Here is a 15,366-nt window from a genome sequence, read left to right as displayed (position 1 = left end):
GGATTGAGTTAATGCTGAAGTGCAGTGGCAGAACAAGGTTCGCTGGCCAAACGACTTGTTCCGGTTAAGCCGTGCAGGGAGCTCGGTTGTTCTTTGGGTACGGATACTGGGGAAGCTCAGAGTCTCGAGCCTTGGGCCTAACGAGTCTCGGTAAGGGCTCCAAAGACTAGAGCTAGGCCCTGGGGCAGCCGGATGACATCTCCCCCATCATGTCTGAAGTTCTTTGGTTCGTCGCTTGTCATTCCCCATGTTCACACCCTTCGCCTTGAGCTTCAGCTTCGACCATTTCCCCAGCTTCAATCAATTGCTAGCACGGATGCTCTGGGCCAATCTTTCCTTTCTGGGGCGGGGTCAGGAGATCGAGTCATCACTTTCTCCCTCCACCAAACTTTACCCACCAAACTACTGCTTGTCCATCAACACCTTCCACTAATCGGAGCGAGCTCTCCCAAGTTCGATACGATTTCATCGCCAAATACGCTGCTCAAGCCTTGTGCCACTGCCATCATGTCTGATTCCTCAGCAATGTCAGAATCGTGCCTAGTTCCACCCCTCCATCATTGGGACCCTTCACCCCAAGGTAGAGTTTAGGGTCTGAGCATATAGGAAGGCTTGTTTGCCTCAGCTTCGTCACTATAAAGAGTTCCTCCATCCTTAGCTCTTCCCAAATTCCTCCTGCGCTACAAATCAACTCATACCCCTCGCAATTACAGTCAAAATGGTCGGTACTGCTGATCCGTACTATAACAGAAAGCCGGTCCCAGGTAATGCCTACCTACAACCTTTCAGCTGCACTGTCATGGTCCCATCTAATTCGTGATCTTTCGCATTTACAGACGAGCTCATCAAGGATGTCGGCCTCACCAATCTTACTGCGGAAGAAGAGTATTGGAATCGTGAGCGAAAGTATAGCGCCACTGGAGTAGATGTCAGAAAATTCAGCAACAGTAGAAAAGGTGGTCTGGAACCACAAGATGACCCTTACTACGGTCGCAAGCCAGTTTCCAGTTCGTTCACTCCCATATGTCATCCAGCTTCCGGGAACACACTGACATATCGACATAGAGAAGGAGATCGAAGATGTCGGACCGACCGGCTTGACACCTGAGCAGGAATACTGGAACCGTGAGCGAAAATATAGCGTCAATGGTGTGGACGTTCGAAAGTTCAGCATGAGCAGGACCGGCGGTTTGGAACCCCAGGACGATCCCTACTACGGCCGCAAACAAGTCTCTTGTAAGTCCAAATTCTCCTCCTCCTAGCCCTCTCCGCGTGTATTCGCACCGAGTGAGCGACTGACACGACATTTCTCTTGTAGCCAAGGAAACACAAGGCATCGGCGAGACCAACTTGACCCCAGCCGAGGCCTTCGAAGTCCGCGAGCGCAAGCAGTCCCTCTTCCAGCTCTCCAGCGACCCATTCGATGTGATTGCCGGGCGCCACCGACAGTCCGTCTCCGGCGTGGCCAGCAGCGCCTCCGCAGACGCAACTCGCCGCCGTAGTTCCGCCGCCGCGCCAGACGCCGCCGCTGCTGCCGCCTCGCACAGCCGATACCACGGCGAGAACCTCGCACCCATTGAGAGCAGACCCGAGGGCCCGCCCGCGAACGGTCTGACTGGAAATCCCACCACTGGCGTCCACAAGATTACCACCGTCCCCATCGACTATGATGACCCAGATGCTGTGGCTCCTGATGAGAGACGCTGAATGATATCACTCACCTGCCCCTGTTGGTTCTGATCCATGAACAAGAATGAGAAAAAGAAGGTTCAGGATGATGAAGATGGAGTAATATTCCGTCATGGAGTGCAGCGATGCAGCTAGTCATGATGATACCCCGGTCCCGTGCTTCAAACGGAGCTGATTATTTAGTGAATGCTTTCTTGATCCTCTCCGGTCTAAGTGTTTAGTTGATAGGTAGTCATGTTACACATTCACTCTTGCGTTTCTTTGGTTGTAAACCATTCCGTGGAACCTGGAAGTTGAAATGTCGAAACTGGTGGTGGTAATGTGCGACTAGAGAATGGTGATTAATTATGTATTTGCCTAACAGTAGTAGTGGCTAGTTCTGTGGCCTCCACGAGCGTTCTTAGCCCTCCATCTTCATCGGCACCTGCAGTAAGAAGAGGCCCTTGCCCACCCATCGAATCAAGAGAAGCGACTGACCATACTGTGGTAAAGTAGCTTACTGCCCCTATAAACGAACCGGGCGCTGTAGAAACAACAGTAGCCCAGGAAACACAACACATACTCGCAAGATTGATATAGAGCCAGAAGGATGTGGGCCACCTTCTCCCGAAACCACGGCTTCCGTGGGGGTTTCCAGACATACGTCAATTCCTTCTCGAGACACTCGGGACATTGCACGGGAGGGTGGAGCAGGCGTTCGTCGCCGTTTTCCATGGCCTTGGTGCGGCAGAAGTCACAGCATAGAACACTGCTATCATCCACGCTGGTATTGCACCAGTCGTTGATCAGGTGTGCGTATCGCGCTCTTTTGCTCATGCGCTCCCATTGATCTTTATCCACCCGTATTTTGATGTTCCATCGTGGTTTCTTTCTCAGTGCCATCCGTTTGCGGAAGTATGACTCGTCGCGAGGCAGTATTCGGTGGCACCGGGAACAATACCGCAGCCTTTCTTTTGGAACCCAACCATGTGCAAGCCGTAAGATCAGTGAGTAGGATTCGGGCAGAAACTCGAGGTAGCGTGAGTCTGAAAATGGACCCCATGTTTTTGAACTGAGGAGTGGCGCGGAGAGGACATGTGAGGTTAGTGTTTTGCAGGTCAAGGCTAGGCACACCCGGTCTACTGGGTGCATGTGCTGCGCGATCTCATGGATGAGTTCTGCAGGAAGACTCGTGAGCGAGGCTGGAGAGGGTTCAACTGGAGATGTGATCTCTTCAGATATAGAGGACTGCAATCTGGTATATTCGGCTTGTTGGATCACCGAAGAGTTCAAGTCAACCTGAGCAAAGGCTTCCAATTAGTCATGCGATCCGTCTGGTCATGAAGGTCTTTTGTGGGCTTCGGTATCGACATACCTGTGCTGGAACACGCATCAAGATCAAACGATTCTGGTCATCACGACACCAACCTGAAGAGTTCCATGGACCACACCCAAAGCGGACCTGGAGTTTCTTACGGTCTCGCATTGCATCTGGAAACGATACGACTCATGTGGACGTGCAATCAAGGAAGATGAAGAAAAAGCGCGGGCATAGATGGGAAAAGATATCGACAATCACACAGCAGCTTCATGCGTCCGGTGCAAAAAATGATGATAAGGCTATGTTGGACAGGCCGAGAAGGTGGGATGAAAGCAGTAAATCGATTAGGCGGTAACAAATGCTGTTGCACACTGGTGCAGTAACCAGGCATGGTAAAGAACAGCAAGCAAGGCGGATCTGGCAAGGTTCATGCTGGTTGGAGCCTAGCCAGCATCAAGGCTGTACAAAAACCAGCAACAGCAGGAGCGATGCATTTGTTTGGATGGGACAACGTGGCAGCCCAGGCAGCCTGGTCTGGAAAGCGATGGGGAAAGAGCCAAAAGAACAAATGATAGAAATAACAGGCACGACCGGTTGCCAAATCGCCATTTCAAAGGGACACTGGCAGTTTGGGTAAATGACAGGCTGGGACTCCTTTGCAAGTGTTTCTCCTGGGCGGACAACAGCTTGAAGCAGTTGAAGTCGACTCGGGCGTTGCCTATTATTGTTGCAGCTCAGCTCTGAACAACGAATGCTTACCTAAAGTTGCAGTGATGAGGGGTTTTGGGATGCCCGAGGCACCCCTCGTTTGCAGTGCACGGCCCTGAAGCCCACTGTAGTCTCAGGCTGCACTGCACTGCATGAGCATGCTCGCGCTATGGCTGTTATGATCTACCGAAGTACCTATGCTGTTCTGCGCGTGGCATCCAATCCACGTGATTTTTTGCGTCGAAGTCCACGCAGTAGCCAGGTGTCGTTAAGGTGGTTACATCTGAAGGCGATCTTCACTGCCTACGAGTTCCAGCCTTGGTTCATGGATAGTAAATGCAAAATGGATACTGCGCTCAAATATTAGAATCTAGGAGGGTGTTGGAACTTGGAAAGAGTGGTCCCGAATTGGATCCGGACCCGGAATGGATACTCCCTCAGGCTAGCACGGATATATTTCGATTTCGGTAATCATCGCGTGTTCGACACTCATGGCAATTTCGGCACACAGCGAACTAGTTGTACCTAGGTAGTATCTGAAAATAGAGTCAATTACAAGAGCTTGCCTTCATTCTTAACCGGTGTGTATAGCCTGGTATTAACGAACCAACTTTGAACACGAAGAGTCTGCTAGAGGTCAAACACTGAAGGTCAAACACTATTTTGGAGTTCAAATGTAAGAAAGATAAATATTCCTTGCCCCGTGAGGTGAATTTACATAGAAGTATACTGCACTACCGACAGAGTACACTGATCTCGCGCCTTTTTTCATCCTGCATCCACCTCACTCGGAGTACGCCGAAGCGATCGTTCGACAACGTGTCATCCACTGGCTGTGCTCCATAAGTGGAGTTTAGTAATTCTGAGAGGAGGGATATGTCTGCTTGTGTGGTGATGCCAGAAGAGATGGAATGTTCGCGATCTGCCTCTGCCTGGTCGGTATTATACAGAAACCCTGAGGATTCTTGAGTGCTTGGTCCCTGCCGACGAAATACTTACGTTGCAGCAAACTTTCACGTCACCTCAAAACGCCACGGCGGAGAGAAAATAAGGCTTCTGGCTAAGATTCAGGGGGCTTTCGACCGATGACCCGAAAAAGGAATCGCGGTCTGATATCATGAGTTTATTGGTTCTTGTGCCTTTAAGCTCCACCAACACGGTGCTTCTTTCCGCCACTCAAGTTCAGTTCCTCTCACACCATCAAAATCCCTTCAACGTCTCACTCAGACGGAAGACTCTTGCTTCGCTTAAACGACTTCCGGGTTTCACTGCAATTGATGGCTAGCCTCATTGCGTGCACGGAGGCAATCCTCCGAACAAGGAAACTGGCTCAGTCGAGTCCTTGTTGAACTTGATTCCTCTTCTCAGACTTCGACCAATGTTCGTCTTGGTACGAGATATCCAGAAGTCGAGGGCCTGAATTTGAGGATATCCTAGGATGAGGACTAATGCAGGAACACAAACCACCTGGAGCGTATTGACGGAGTCTATCGTTGTCTATCGTATCTAGGTACTCGGTACCAAGGTAATATCCTGTTATAGCACGTTTCTATCCGCTCAACCCTCAGTGCTACTCCTGAATCCTGATCGAGTATTCGCACTAGCTATGTACCTATCCATCTGCATAAGTCCATGGCTCCCTGGGATTCTCATCATTGCGGAATACTCGGTACCTAGGAGCTCATATGCTCATTTCCGCCCTGCTCTACTATGGAGTATGTTGGACCCCCCTCAAATTTGCCCGCGCTGTAAACGGGCGAGGCGGTGCTGAGTTGACCCAATCATGGACGTGGTTTGCCATCCCCTTCGTGCATCAGTTTGTGGCTATTGAACTCGATATAGCGGAGATGTGTATCCTTCCTTCTGCCTTTCTTTCCTTCCACACTTTGTCGCAGTCATCTTTTTTGCAAATCTTTGCATAGTCACTCTTTCAATATGCCTTCCTCATCACTCTTTCTGAGGTCGAGCACCACACTCGTTTCCATTTTGTCTTTGGCTTCTTTTTCTGTATCTTCGGTTATTCCCTCCACTTTCGGAGCTGTTCCCGAGACTTATTATGCCCTCGATTCGGACTACTCCGGTGATTCTTTCTTTAATGGTTTCAGGTTCAATTCAGATGCCGATCTCACGCATGGTTTCGTCACGTATGCTGAGCGCCACTCAAAATTCAGCACGATACTGATTAATCTCTAGATACGTTGACAAAGACACCGCTTTCAAGAGTGGCCTCGCTTCCTTGAGCGGTGGCTCGGTCCAACTAAGGGCTGATGCGAAGAATAAATATGATGGCTATGCCGATTACTGGCTGAAGAATGGTGTCGGTCGTCCATCGGTTAGGATTGAGACCAACAAACAATGGACTCATGGTCTCTTCATCGCCGACATCAAGCATGCGCCAACCACCTCAACAACTGAAGGCTGTGGAACCTGGCCAGCATTTTGGACATTAGGCGATGGTGACTGGCCGGACAATGGTGAAATTGACATCTTCGAGGGAGCAAATAATCAGGGGTTATGCCTCTCTGCGCTCCACACTGCCAAAAAATTCACCGTCAACCAAAGCCCGTCCGAGCAAAGTGGTAAACCAAACGGCAACGACTGTCAATACTATGAAGGGCAGGCCAACTCAAATGGTGCTGGTTGCGCCTCTTTCGATCAACGCTCTGCCAGTTACGGACCGGATTTCAATGCTATTGGTGGTGGAGTGTACGCTATGCAGTGGGAATCGGATGCCATCAAGATCTGGTTTTTCCCAAGATCAGAGATTCCCTCCGACATTTCTTCCGGAAAACCTGAACCTGACACGTGGGGAATCCCATCGTCAATTTTCAATGGCCCAAATGCCAACGTTGATGCCAACTTCAAGAACAACAGAATCATCTTCGACAACACATTCTGCGGTAAGTAGGTATGTTTGGGTATCGAGTCCTTCCTTCTTACAATCAATAGGTGATTTTGGTGATGCCACATGGAACAATGGGTGTTCTGCTATCACGGGTCAACAGAAATGCTCTGTCTTTGTGGGAAGCAATCCATCCGAGTTCTCTGAGACCTACTGGGATATCTCCTATGTCAGAGTTTACCAGACCAAGGAGAAGCCTCAAATTACCACCACTACAACTACTACAACTACTACTACAACTACCACCACAACTACAACAAGTACCACCACCACAGGAGCCACAACAACAACAACCTCCGCTTATGTGAGCCCTACGACAACCACGACTTCCTCCGTTGTTGCTATTCCCACTACAAGCACCACTTCTGCAGTTCATACGAGCGCAACTCTTCCTCCCGTCATTACCACATCGAGTCCTGCTCAGCCATCGTCAACAACCTCCTCATATTCACACCCTGGCTTCCCTGGAACCTCATCCTCGGTCTCTTCAGCTTCGTCCTCCGATTCTTCCACTGCAGCAACTTCCTTGGTCTCGTCTTCTTGGACCCACTCCTTCGGTGGACACCCAAGCAGCAGCACCAGCTCTGTTTCAACCACCACCAAGACTGGCTCTCCTGCAGGCACCACCTCGATCGATCAACCATGGCTCGACTGGACTAGCTCGTCCACAACTACAAAACCCGTTAGTCCGGCCACAACCAGCGTTGCTCCGTGGGAGGACTGGACCTCCTCGACCAGCTCAAGCAAATCTGTTAGCCCTGTGAAGAGCACTTCGACCACCATTGATCCGTGGCTGGATTGGACTTCTTCCACAACCAGCACTACCAAGGCTGCAGTCAAGACTACCAGCGTTGATCCCAGCTGGAATGAATGGGAACATGCCACAAGCAGCAGCAAGACCACCACCAAGCCGGTCTCCCCTGCTACAAGTACCAGCGCAAGCTCTGCATATACCTGGAGCGATTGGGTTGCCTCAAGCAGCAGCAGCAGTAGCAGCAGCAGTAGCAGTAGCAGTAGCAGCAGCAGCAGCCCTGCGGCACCCACATCGACCTCTTCAGCAGGCCATCAAGGAAGCTGGCCAGCTCCCACCCCAACGGTAACCGTCCAGACAACTTACACAGTGGCTCCTGTGGCACCACAATCCACAGCCGTTGCACCCGTACAATCCTACACGGGAACGGGCGTGAAGCCAGCAGTTGCTACATACACCGGCGCTGCAAATCGTGCCCAGCTTAATAGCTTCGCATTAACTGCTGCTGGAATTGTGGCAGTTGCCGTGTTTGCTTTTTAGATGTGAAGCCATCTAAGACCATGGATCTTTTCCGGTTTCTGATATCCATAGTACTGCATTTGCGTGGGAGGAACGTCGTCGAAAACACGAACAAGTCTATCTCCGTTGAAACATATACAGCCAGATCTACTCTCCCCTAAGCTGTATCCACGTAGATAGCAATATCTTGTTGACGACCTTGCACGGTTGAACGAAATTTCGCTATTCTTTCATTTTCCTCTTCTCTTTCAAACTCGAATCTTCTCAGAATCTTGTTTACCTTTGAATTATTATTGACACTCACGACCTCACATTGAAGGTCGAGAGCGAATTTCTCCTAGTGTGAGATTGAGAGATCAGGTTGCTTCGTTCGTGGTCTCCCGGCTATCTGGGGCTTCGCTTTATAATGTTCTGAACAAGTCTCAAGTCAGTACAGGACTTTCGATTTGCTCAATTCTCAAACTCCATTCCCAACGTCACTTCGGTCTTTGTTTTCAATAGTGTACACCAGTGACAAGTAAGGTGTTCCGAACTGTTTATTCCTGTTTTCTCACCCACACTCACTTCATCATCCCATTCTTTCTTCTTATCATCTTGCGTATCCAATTGTCAGTAATTCTTCTGAATTACCCATAATCATCAACATACCTCCCAAAAAGGCGGCTTACAGGAACTTTACGTCCTTAGGAAGGAAGCTAGGCGACGAAGTAGATGTCGAACCAATAAACATGTACCTAGAACCAACTGAGATAGTCTTGAATAATGGTGATGACTAGCGAAGAAATCACAATGAAAATCTCTCCAGAGTAGTGTTACCACGATGATAAAGAATCTCCCAGTTGCGTATGCCTGAGTCGAGCAATAATGATTTGACAGGTCGTGATAAATTAAGATCGAGTACGCAGTAGTGTCAGGGAGGAAACTAGGACATACTAAACTTAATCTTACGTAGTGACGGCGCCACTGATACGAAATAGTCCTAGGTATCTAAGTCAAAGAAAGATCTTATTATCTTAGTGATATACCCCTACCGCGTACTAATCGAGCTTGGAAATGTCTTTGCAACAGGCTCCAAGTCGAACCTGCCGCCGCAAACGCAGGAATCAGGTAAAGGCCAAGAAGAGCTGATTGCGCAGTGGAAAGGAGAAGTAGCCTTCATGACAAGGGAACGACTCCGCGGATGTAACGACCTTTTTTGCAGCCAGGTATCAATATCAAGAGCCTCGTATGTAGGGGAAAGGCAATCTCCTACTCATCGTTGGGAGACGAGCATAGCAACGATGTTTTCTGCATCTTCTGGTGAGCTTCAGAAGCTGACAATATTTCCGAAATACCACACTCTCGAGTCGAGAAGTGAAGGGTAGTAGTAGTAAATGCTCTCGATTCACGGTGCTGACGGATGGATTGAGATAAACTAATACCGATGAATTTTACGAGACAGCTGCCAGCTTATCCGTAGGGGCCGCTTGTGAGGGTGTCTGGTTTCAAGTACCTTGCTGGCGCAGAAAATGGGTGTACTCATTGACGTTGATAGTTACCTAGAAACCCACGAAACCTTGGGACATGGATCTCAGGCGGGCCTGCCATCTCAGCTTGCGCTTCGTTAAGATGTCACAGCTGGCAGCATTGGAGGTGTCACGGAACTTACCATTTACGAGCAAGAGGTTCTCCATTTTCACTGACATCTTGAGGTAACACTTGACTCTTCAATCTTCTATCTATGAGTAGTATCTAGGTATTTAGGCACTGTATCCTGGTTCTCAACATTCGTAGTTCTGTATGATCACAATCTAAATATCATTCGCATATTTCCACAGAAAACACTGAGCATCATCGCATCATCAAACTTAGCGCAAACTTAACGACGTGAACATAGGGATCCCACCTGTTTTTCAAATATACTCCGCAATATCTTGAGTATAGCATTCGACGAGAACGGAGCGGAGGAGAAAACGTTCATGACATGCGGTGGATCTCATATAGCAAGCATGAAGAATTTTTCTGCGTCCCACCGTTGCACAGGGTGGATTTAAATGGTTGCAAATCTCAACTAAGGTAATACGTTTGATATGCATCGAAGAGTATACTCGCTCCACGCCATTCTTTAAATTATGGTAAAATGAGACAGCGCACATCGTACTCTAGATGGCGATGACGCGAAAGCCACTTTCGATCGTACTACGTCAAATCCAAGTACTCGTACTTCCCCTAAAAGGGTGCCACACGTCAACTAACAGGGGTTGCAAACCACTTTCTCTTCTACCCTTCGGATTCGTCCAGAAGAGCTGGAACTTTGCCGGTCAAGTTTGGCCCCGAGCGTTTGGCACGGCTTGGGGCTTGCATTAGGCAGCTAAAAAAACAGGGACTGTCCACCTGGTGTCTCCAATAAACGCGACTTTTACGCGTTTTGATTCAAACTCAACCGCGCGACCGCAGGGCCACTGCTGATGTGCTGTACAGCAGCTAGGCGAAACATTGACAGATTGTGACAAAAACGGGTATTGTTACAAGCACCTGATAATCGAGCCCAGTGTTGAAAGAAGAAAAGCCATCATCAAAGGTGCACAACAAACAGACTTCAATTCCTTGGTCGTCGAATGTGTGTATCATCTCTCAATCGTACCTACTCGGTAGGTAGGTAAAAGGGAAAGTGCATCGAAATTTATCTCTCCCTACCAGGGTAAGTACTTAACTTTAAGGAGGCGGGAGGTAAGATTATATCTGGGGAAACCATGTGACAGGCAGAGATAGGCGGGCGAAGACAGGCTGGTTTCCAAGGACAGTAGGGGATGCTGTTTAGGTGGCTTTGGGCAGTACTGGGTGGTTATAGGGGGCAACACTGTACCTAATCTGCGCCGACTGTCTGCCACAGTGCGGGAGGACCCCTCGGCCACCTATAGGCTCTGGCGGTACTGAGTTCGTCTCGACACCTTGACTGCATCATAGTCCATCTCCAAGACAAGTATCCGTAGCCCAGCCAGCTGAGGTGCTAGTTGCTGCAAGTCGTCGTGCCTCATATCCTTGCAAGCGTCGGACGGGCCTCAGCTCCAATCATTGCCAAACTCTTTGTCGTCTTCTTACCTTCATTTCACTCCACCTACCAACTTCCTCCCAACTCACTTTCTTTCACCATTCTGCCATTTCTCGTTGCTTTCCTTTTCCCTTCCGCCATCCTCTCATACACCTTACTCCTCCTCATCCCCGCCCTACTCTCTGTCGTGGACTCGAGATACATATCTATCTTGCATGTCCTCGACTGCCTCTCACGACTCACGACCCAGCTACCTCCCCTGAGTCTTGTCCTACGACTCAACACTCCCCACCCTGCATTCGTTTTGCAGAGACCGTTCTGGTAAACGGGCTTGGGTCGACTGGGAGTGATCGAGTTGATAATTGGGAGCAAATCGTAAAAGGTGAGGCATTGCATCAGCACACTTGCTTGAATCAAATTCATCTCGCAACACACCTTTGGCATCAATATCCGAACTGTTCGGGGGCATGCCCCAAGTACAATACCATACGACTTTTTGATTCCATCACTGGCCGGCCAGCTCCTGGTCGTCCTGGCTGCCCGCTCATTTCACATCGATCCAACCCCACAAGGACGAATCGAACTGGAGTCGACAATTGCAGATAGCAATATTGGTCTGAAGAGGAGGTTTGTGGAAGGATTGGCCGTCTGCGTTCGATATTGGAACCGAATTGTCCACACATACCGAGTGAAGGGTGGTAGGGGCCATACAGCCTGTCCAACGTCTGAGCTCTCCAGGGATTTCACTCCATGCCGATTTCCTGGGGAGGTCCCGGATCTCTCACATCGAGCTTGATAACCTGGGCTCGGCTAGCCCTGGAGTTTTCACTCAGAAAGCATACTCGCTTGCTTGCCGATGGAACATCTCAATGACAAATATAATTTGCCAATTGCATGCTAACAGACAATCTTGCATCCAGATACCACGTTCCACCAACTCAAGGTCAAAGAGCTCTATAATACCTGATCACTTCTGAATACATCAGGTCAGTGCTCAGCTATTCAATTCCTACTGCGAACACGAAGAGCCTAATCCTTTTTAGAAGCGAATTCCTGCAGGAGTCCCCAAGCTCACATTCAGTGAAGGCGTTAACTCACCTTCGCTCACACCAAACGCACGTGCACTTCAATCTCGTGCAAATTCCGATCCTTGACTCCAATGCTGAGTTCCTAGTAACAAGGATCGTGCAATCATTGTGCCTTCTACTCTCCTTTGGTAAGTGTCGCTGCACTTCCTCTATCTTTATTGGCGCTAATCTTTTCCGCACGGCCCTAGATTTCTAGTTTGAAGACCTCACCAAATCCTTGTTCTGCCACTTTCAATTTTGCTGTTACGGCAATCATTCCACTCTTTTCAAAGAATTCATTACGACTGTCACTCACTTAACTTCGTCGTTGGTTAACACTTGCAATACGCTGCCTCTCTTACTGTACTTCAACCACCATTCACCATGGCTTTCAACAGAATCTCGTCGTTTGGGTCCAATGACAGTGGCTATGAGAGCGGAGGCAATGTTGAGGTCTTTGACGACCCTCAACGACCCGTACTCAAGAACTCTGATCATGCAAAGGAAGTTGCCCGTCGTCGACAGCACCTCATGGCTTCTGAACTCTCCCGACTTGATGCCGAAGAGTACCAGGATGATATTTTGGAGCATATGTTGAAGATGGATGTGAGTACAGACCCCTAGCAGCAGATTATAGTGCTGCATATATTGACATATTTTTAAAGCTCGAGACCATGCCAGATGTCGACTCGATCGATATCCAAACTGAGATTCAATGGTTCATGAGACCGTATCTACTGGATTTTCTTGTCGAGGCTCACTCTGCGTTCCAGCTCTTGCCTGAGACCTTGTTCCTTACCATTAACCTTCTCGATCGATACTGCTCCAAGAGAGTTGTTTATAAACGCCACTACCAGCTGGTCGGATGTGCTGCTCTGTTAATTGCTGCCAAGTACGGCGATAATAAGGAAAAGGTCCCCACCATCAAGGAGCTTAAAGCTATGTGTTGTGCGCTTTACGACGAGGATATGCTCCTTCAGATGCAGTCCCATGTTCTGTCTACTCTCGGTTGGGCAATTGGTCATCCCACTGTGGATTCATTCATGCGTCTCGTTGTTAAGGACAACGTCTACGATCCTGAAACCGAAAACCTGACTCTCTACATCTTGGAAATTGCTCTTTACCATAGAGAGTTTGTCTCCAAGAGATCGTCTACTCTCGCACTCTCGGCCCTCGTTCTCGCACGTCATGTACTTGGACGCCCACAAGCTCGGGCTTCTGAATTTGGCTCCCAATTCTGCAGTACTACCGTCAATGAGTTATTGCAAAAAGTCAGTCAACCGTCAAGTATTTTGTCTCGGAAATATGCTTCTGCTCGGTACTCGAACGTCACGAAAATTCTGAGCTCCTTTTTTGCACAGAAAGCGGCCCTGTCTGCTGCTGCTGCTGCTGCTCGCACTCCAGTCACTCCCACTCATGAGCTTACACCACTTGTGTCCCACGTCAAGCAAGTGAGTGGAGAGTACTTCCACAATTTTGCCACGCCGCAAAAGACCCAGTTTCCCTCCATAATCCAACATGGTCTTTACACACCTCCTATTACCCCGGAAAATGAAATGTTCGGCGCGACCCAGAAAACCTTCAATGCCCCAAACCAGTATGTGCCTCCTACGCCAACACCTAATGCAGTGGAGTCACAGTTCCCCCACCAATACACCTCGTCTGCGAAACAATGGAACGAAACCTATTGAACGTTGGCTTGTAGATCGGCCCGGTCGGTCCGGTGCTTTGTTTCATTTCCCTCCTCGGACTTATTTTGCATTGCGCCTGGAAGTTTTCAGCTGGCAGTACGTTGACTGTTGGTGACATTCATCTAATGTTTGGTGAGGATCGAACCTGAGGATTTCTTCACTGTGTACAACTACTGTACCAATTTCAGCGGATAAAAACTATGCATAATCAGCTGATTATCAGACGAATGGAGATCTCGGGCGGAACGAAGCGCGACAAAAATTGTTATTGTTGGAATATAAGGTTTAGAAATGGGTTTTGACTATAAGGAAAGAGAGGACACCTTGACTCCCACTCGAGTGTCTACATGGACTTCAGTAGCATTTTAGCGGCTTGATTTTGATTTCCTACCTTTTGTTTGCCAGCATATCAAACCACAAATCAATTTACCATACCATAAAAAATGGAACACGGCAGTCGCTACTCATGATGGAGACGGGGTGAGAGGTTAGAATGAGTTGTTCGGGTTCAAATATCCCCTTACCAACCCTAAAGAGGAGCACGTCTCCATAAATGAAAATGTTACAACTTAGATTTGACCCCTTGGCGATTCCAAGGGAATTGAAACTTATGACTGTCCGATGCATATCATAGAGTCGGCGATATGCTACGGCCACGCTGGCCATGGAGACAATAGACGATCCGCGTCTTGTGCTCTCGGCATCATAGTCGTATCAGTATACACATTTACTCGTGCCTGAAACCTATATTTTTTCCGGCACAGGGGTACATTTCACTGCCCTGGTCTTACAGACCCTGCAAGATCAAGTAGCAATATGATCTTGCTTTTCCGTGGCTTCTTTGCCTCTAAGTCAAGTACGTCCCATGCCCTCGCTGGGAGATCAAGCAGTAGTACGTCAGTGTGCGAGCCACTCATGCATTCAGGAACTACCAACCACCCTTGAGGGAGTTACTCGTCAGTGCCTCTCATCAGTCAGGTCGAGAAATCTACTAGCTAGGTACCTGTGACGAAAATTTAGCAAAGACTTCCAAGGTTTGTGCCGCTCCTCCGGGATGCCTTAAAATCTTGAGATTGAATCCTCTTTCAATCCTAAAGCAAGGAAGTCCACCACCTATCTAACGGTTCCTACCTAGCCGTTCATCTTGAAGAACCGACCGTACTAGCTAGATTCAAGACTTTCGTTGCTCAGCTTTGTGGCTCCTGGCTAGGACTGATCCTTACACTTAGGGGCTTTAATTCCTCCATACCCACAAATGAGAATGAAGAAGCTGCAAGTGGTTCGCTACTCGGGAATCAGGCATTCCGAGGGACCAACGATGGATTCCGAGTCCACTACTCGTACCTCATGAACTTGCGCGATCGTTTTCTAAGGTGAGCGGCTAGCCTAGCAGACACCGCGGAGGTGGCTTTTGAACCCTGGCTTCCGCGAGTCTCGACTCTCAACCCCTCCGTAGTTCGTTTGTATTTTTGAGACAAGCACGACATGTCGTATAATCAGTGCAGTACCGAGCAAGCGATCTTCTTTCGACCTGGGCTCAAATTTAAAGAGCAAGTACTTGGTACATCTGGTTTCACTTGTAGATGATGGTTGCTCCCAAGCCTCTCACATCCGCTTGTTTGTTAGTGGTTTCTCGCTAATCTGGAGCTAGTGGGGGACCGGATGGACGATATTTAGTCGAATCCATCGTATGGGACGCGAGCCCTTC

General features: G+C 48.9%; 3 protein-coding genes across 3 annotated transcripts; all 3 read left to right on the top strand.

Moving 5' to 3' along the window:
* Window positions 1-718: 718 nt before the first annotated feature.
* Window positions 719-1,707, top strand: LTR84_009441 (uncharacterized protein; the record flags this gene model as incomplete). The annotated part of the gene is made up of 4 exons (XM_064852981.1): window positions 719-764; window positions 837-1,007; window positions 1,066-1,236; window positions 1,319-1,707. The coding sequence occupies 4 exons, from the start codon at window positions 719-721 to the stop codon at window positions 1,705-1,707; spliced, it is 777 nt and encodes a 258-aa protein (XP_064700967.1).
* A 3,925-nt stretch (window positions 1,708-5,632) lies between these two features.
* On the top strand, window positions 5,633-7,890 carry LTR84_009440 (uncharacterized protein; the record flags this gene model as incomplete). Its single annotated transcript, XM_064852980.1, has 3 exons — window positions 5,633-5,841; window positions 5,891-6,597; window positions 6,647-7,890. 3 exons carry the CDS (start codon window positions 5,633-5,635, stop codon window positions 7,888-7,890), a joined length of 2,160 nt encoding a protein of 719 aa, XP_064700966.1.
* A 4,461-nt stretch (window positions 7,891-12,351) lies between these two features.
* LTR84_009439 (uncharacterized protein) lies at window positions 12,352-13,658 on the top strand (the record flags this gene model as incomplete). The annotated part of the gene is made up of 2 exons (XM_064852979.1): window positions 12,352-12,573; window positions 12,633-13,658. 2 exons carry the CDS (start codon window positions 12,352-12,354, stop codon window positions 13,656-13,658), a joined length of 1,248 nt encoding a protein of 415 aa, XP_064700965.1.
* Between the last annotated feature and the right edge of the window lie 1,708 nt (window positions 13,659-15,366).

The sequence above is a fragment of the Exophiala bonariae genome, assembly GCF_035927105.1.
Source record: "Exophiala bonariae strain CCFEE 5792 chromosome Unknown scaffold_38, whole genome shotgun sequence".
NCBI lineage: Eukaryota > Fungi > Ascomycota > Eurotiomycetes > Chaetothyriales > Herpotrichiellaceae > Exophiala > Exophiala bonariae.
Note: the sequence above shows the minus strand (reverse complement) of the source record. Positions and strands in the feature narration are given on the sequence as shown.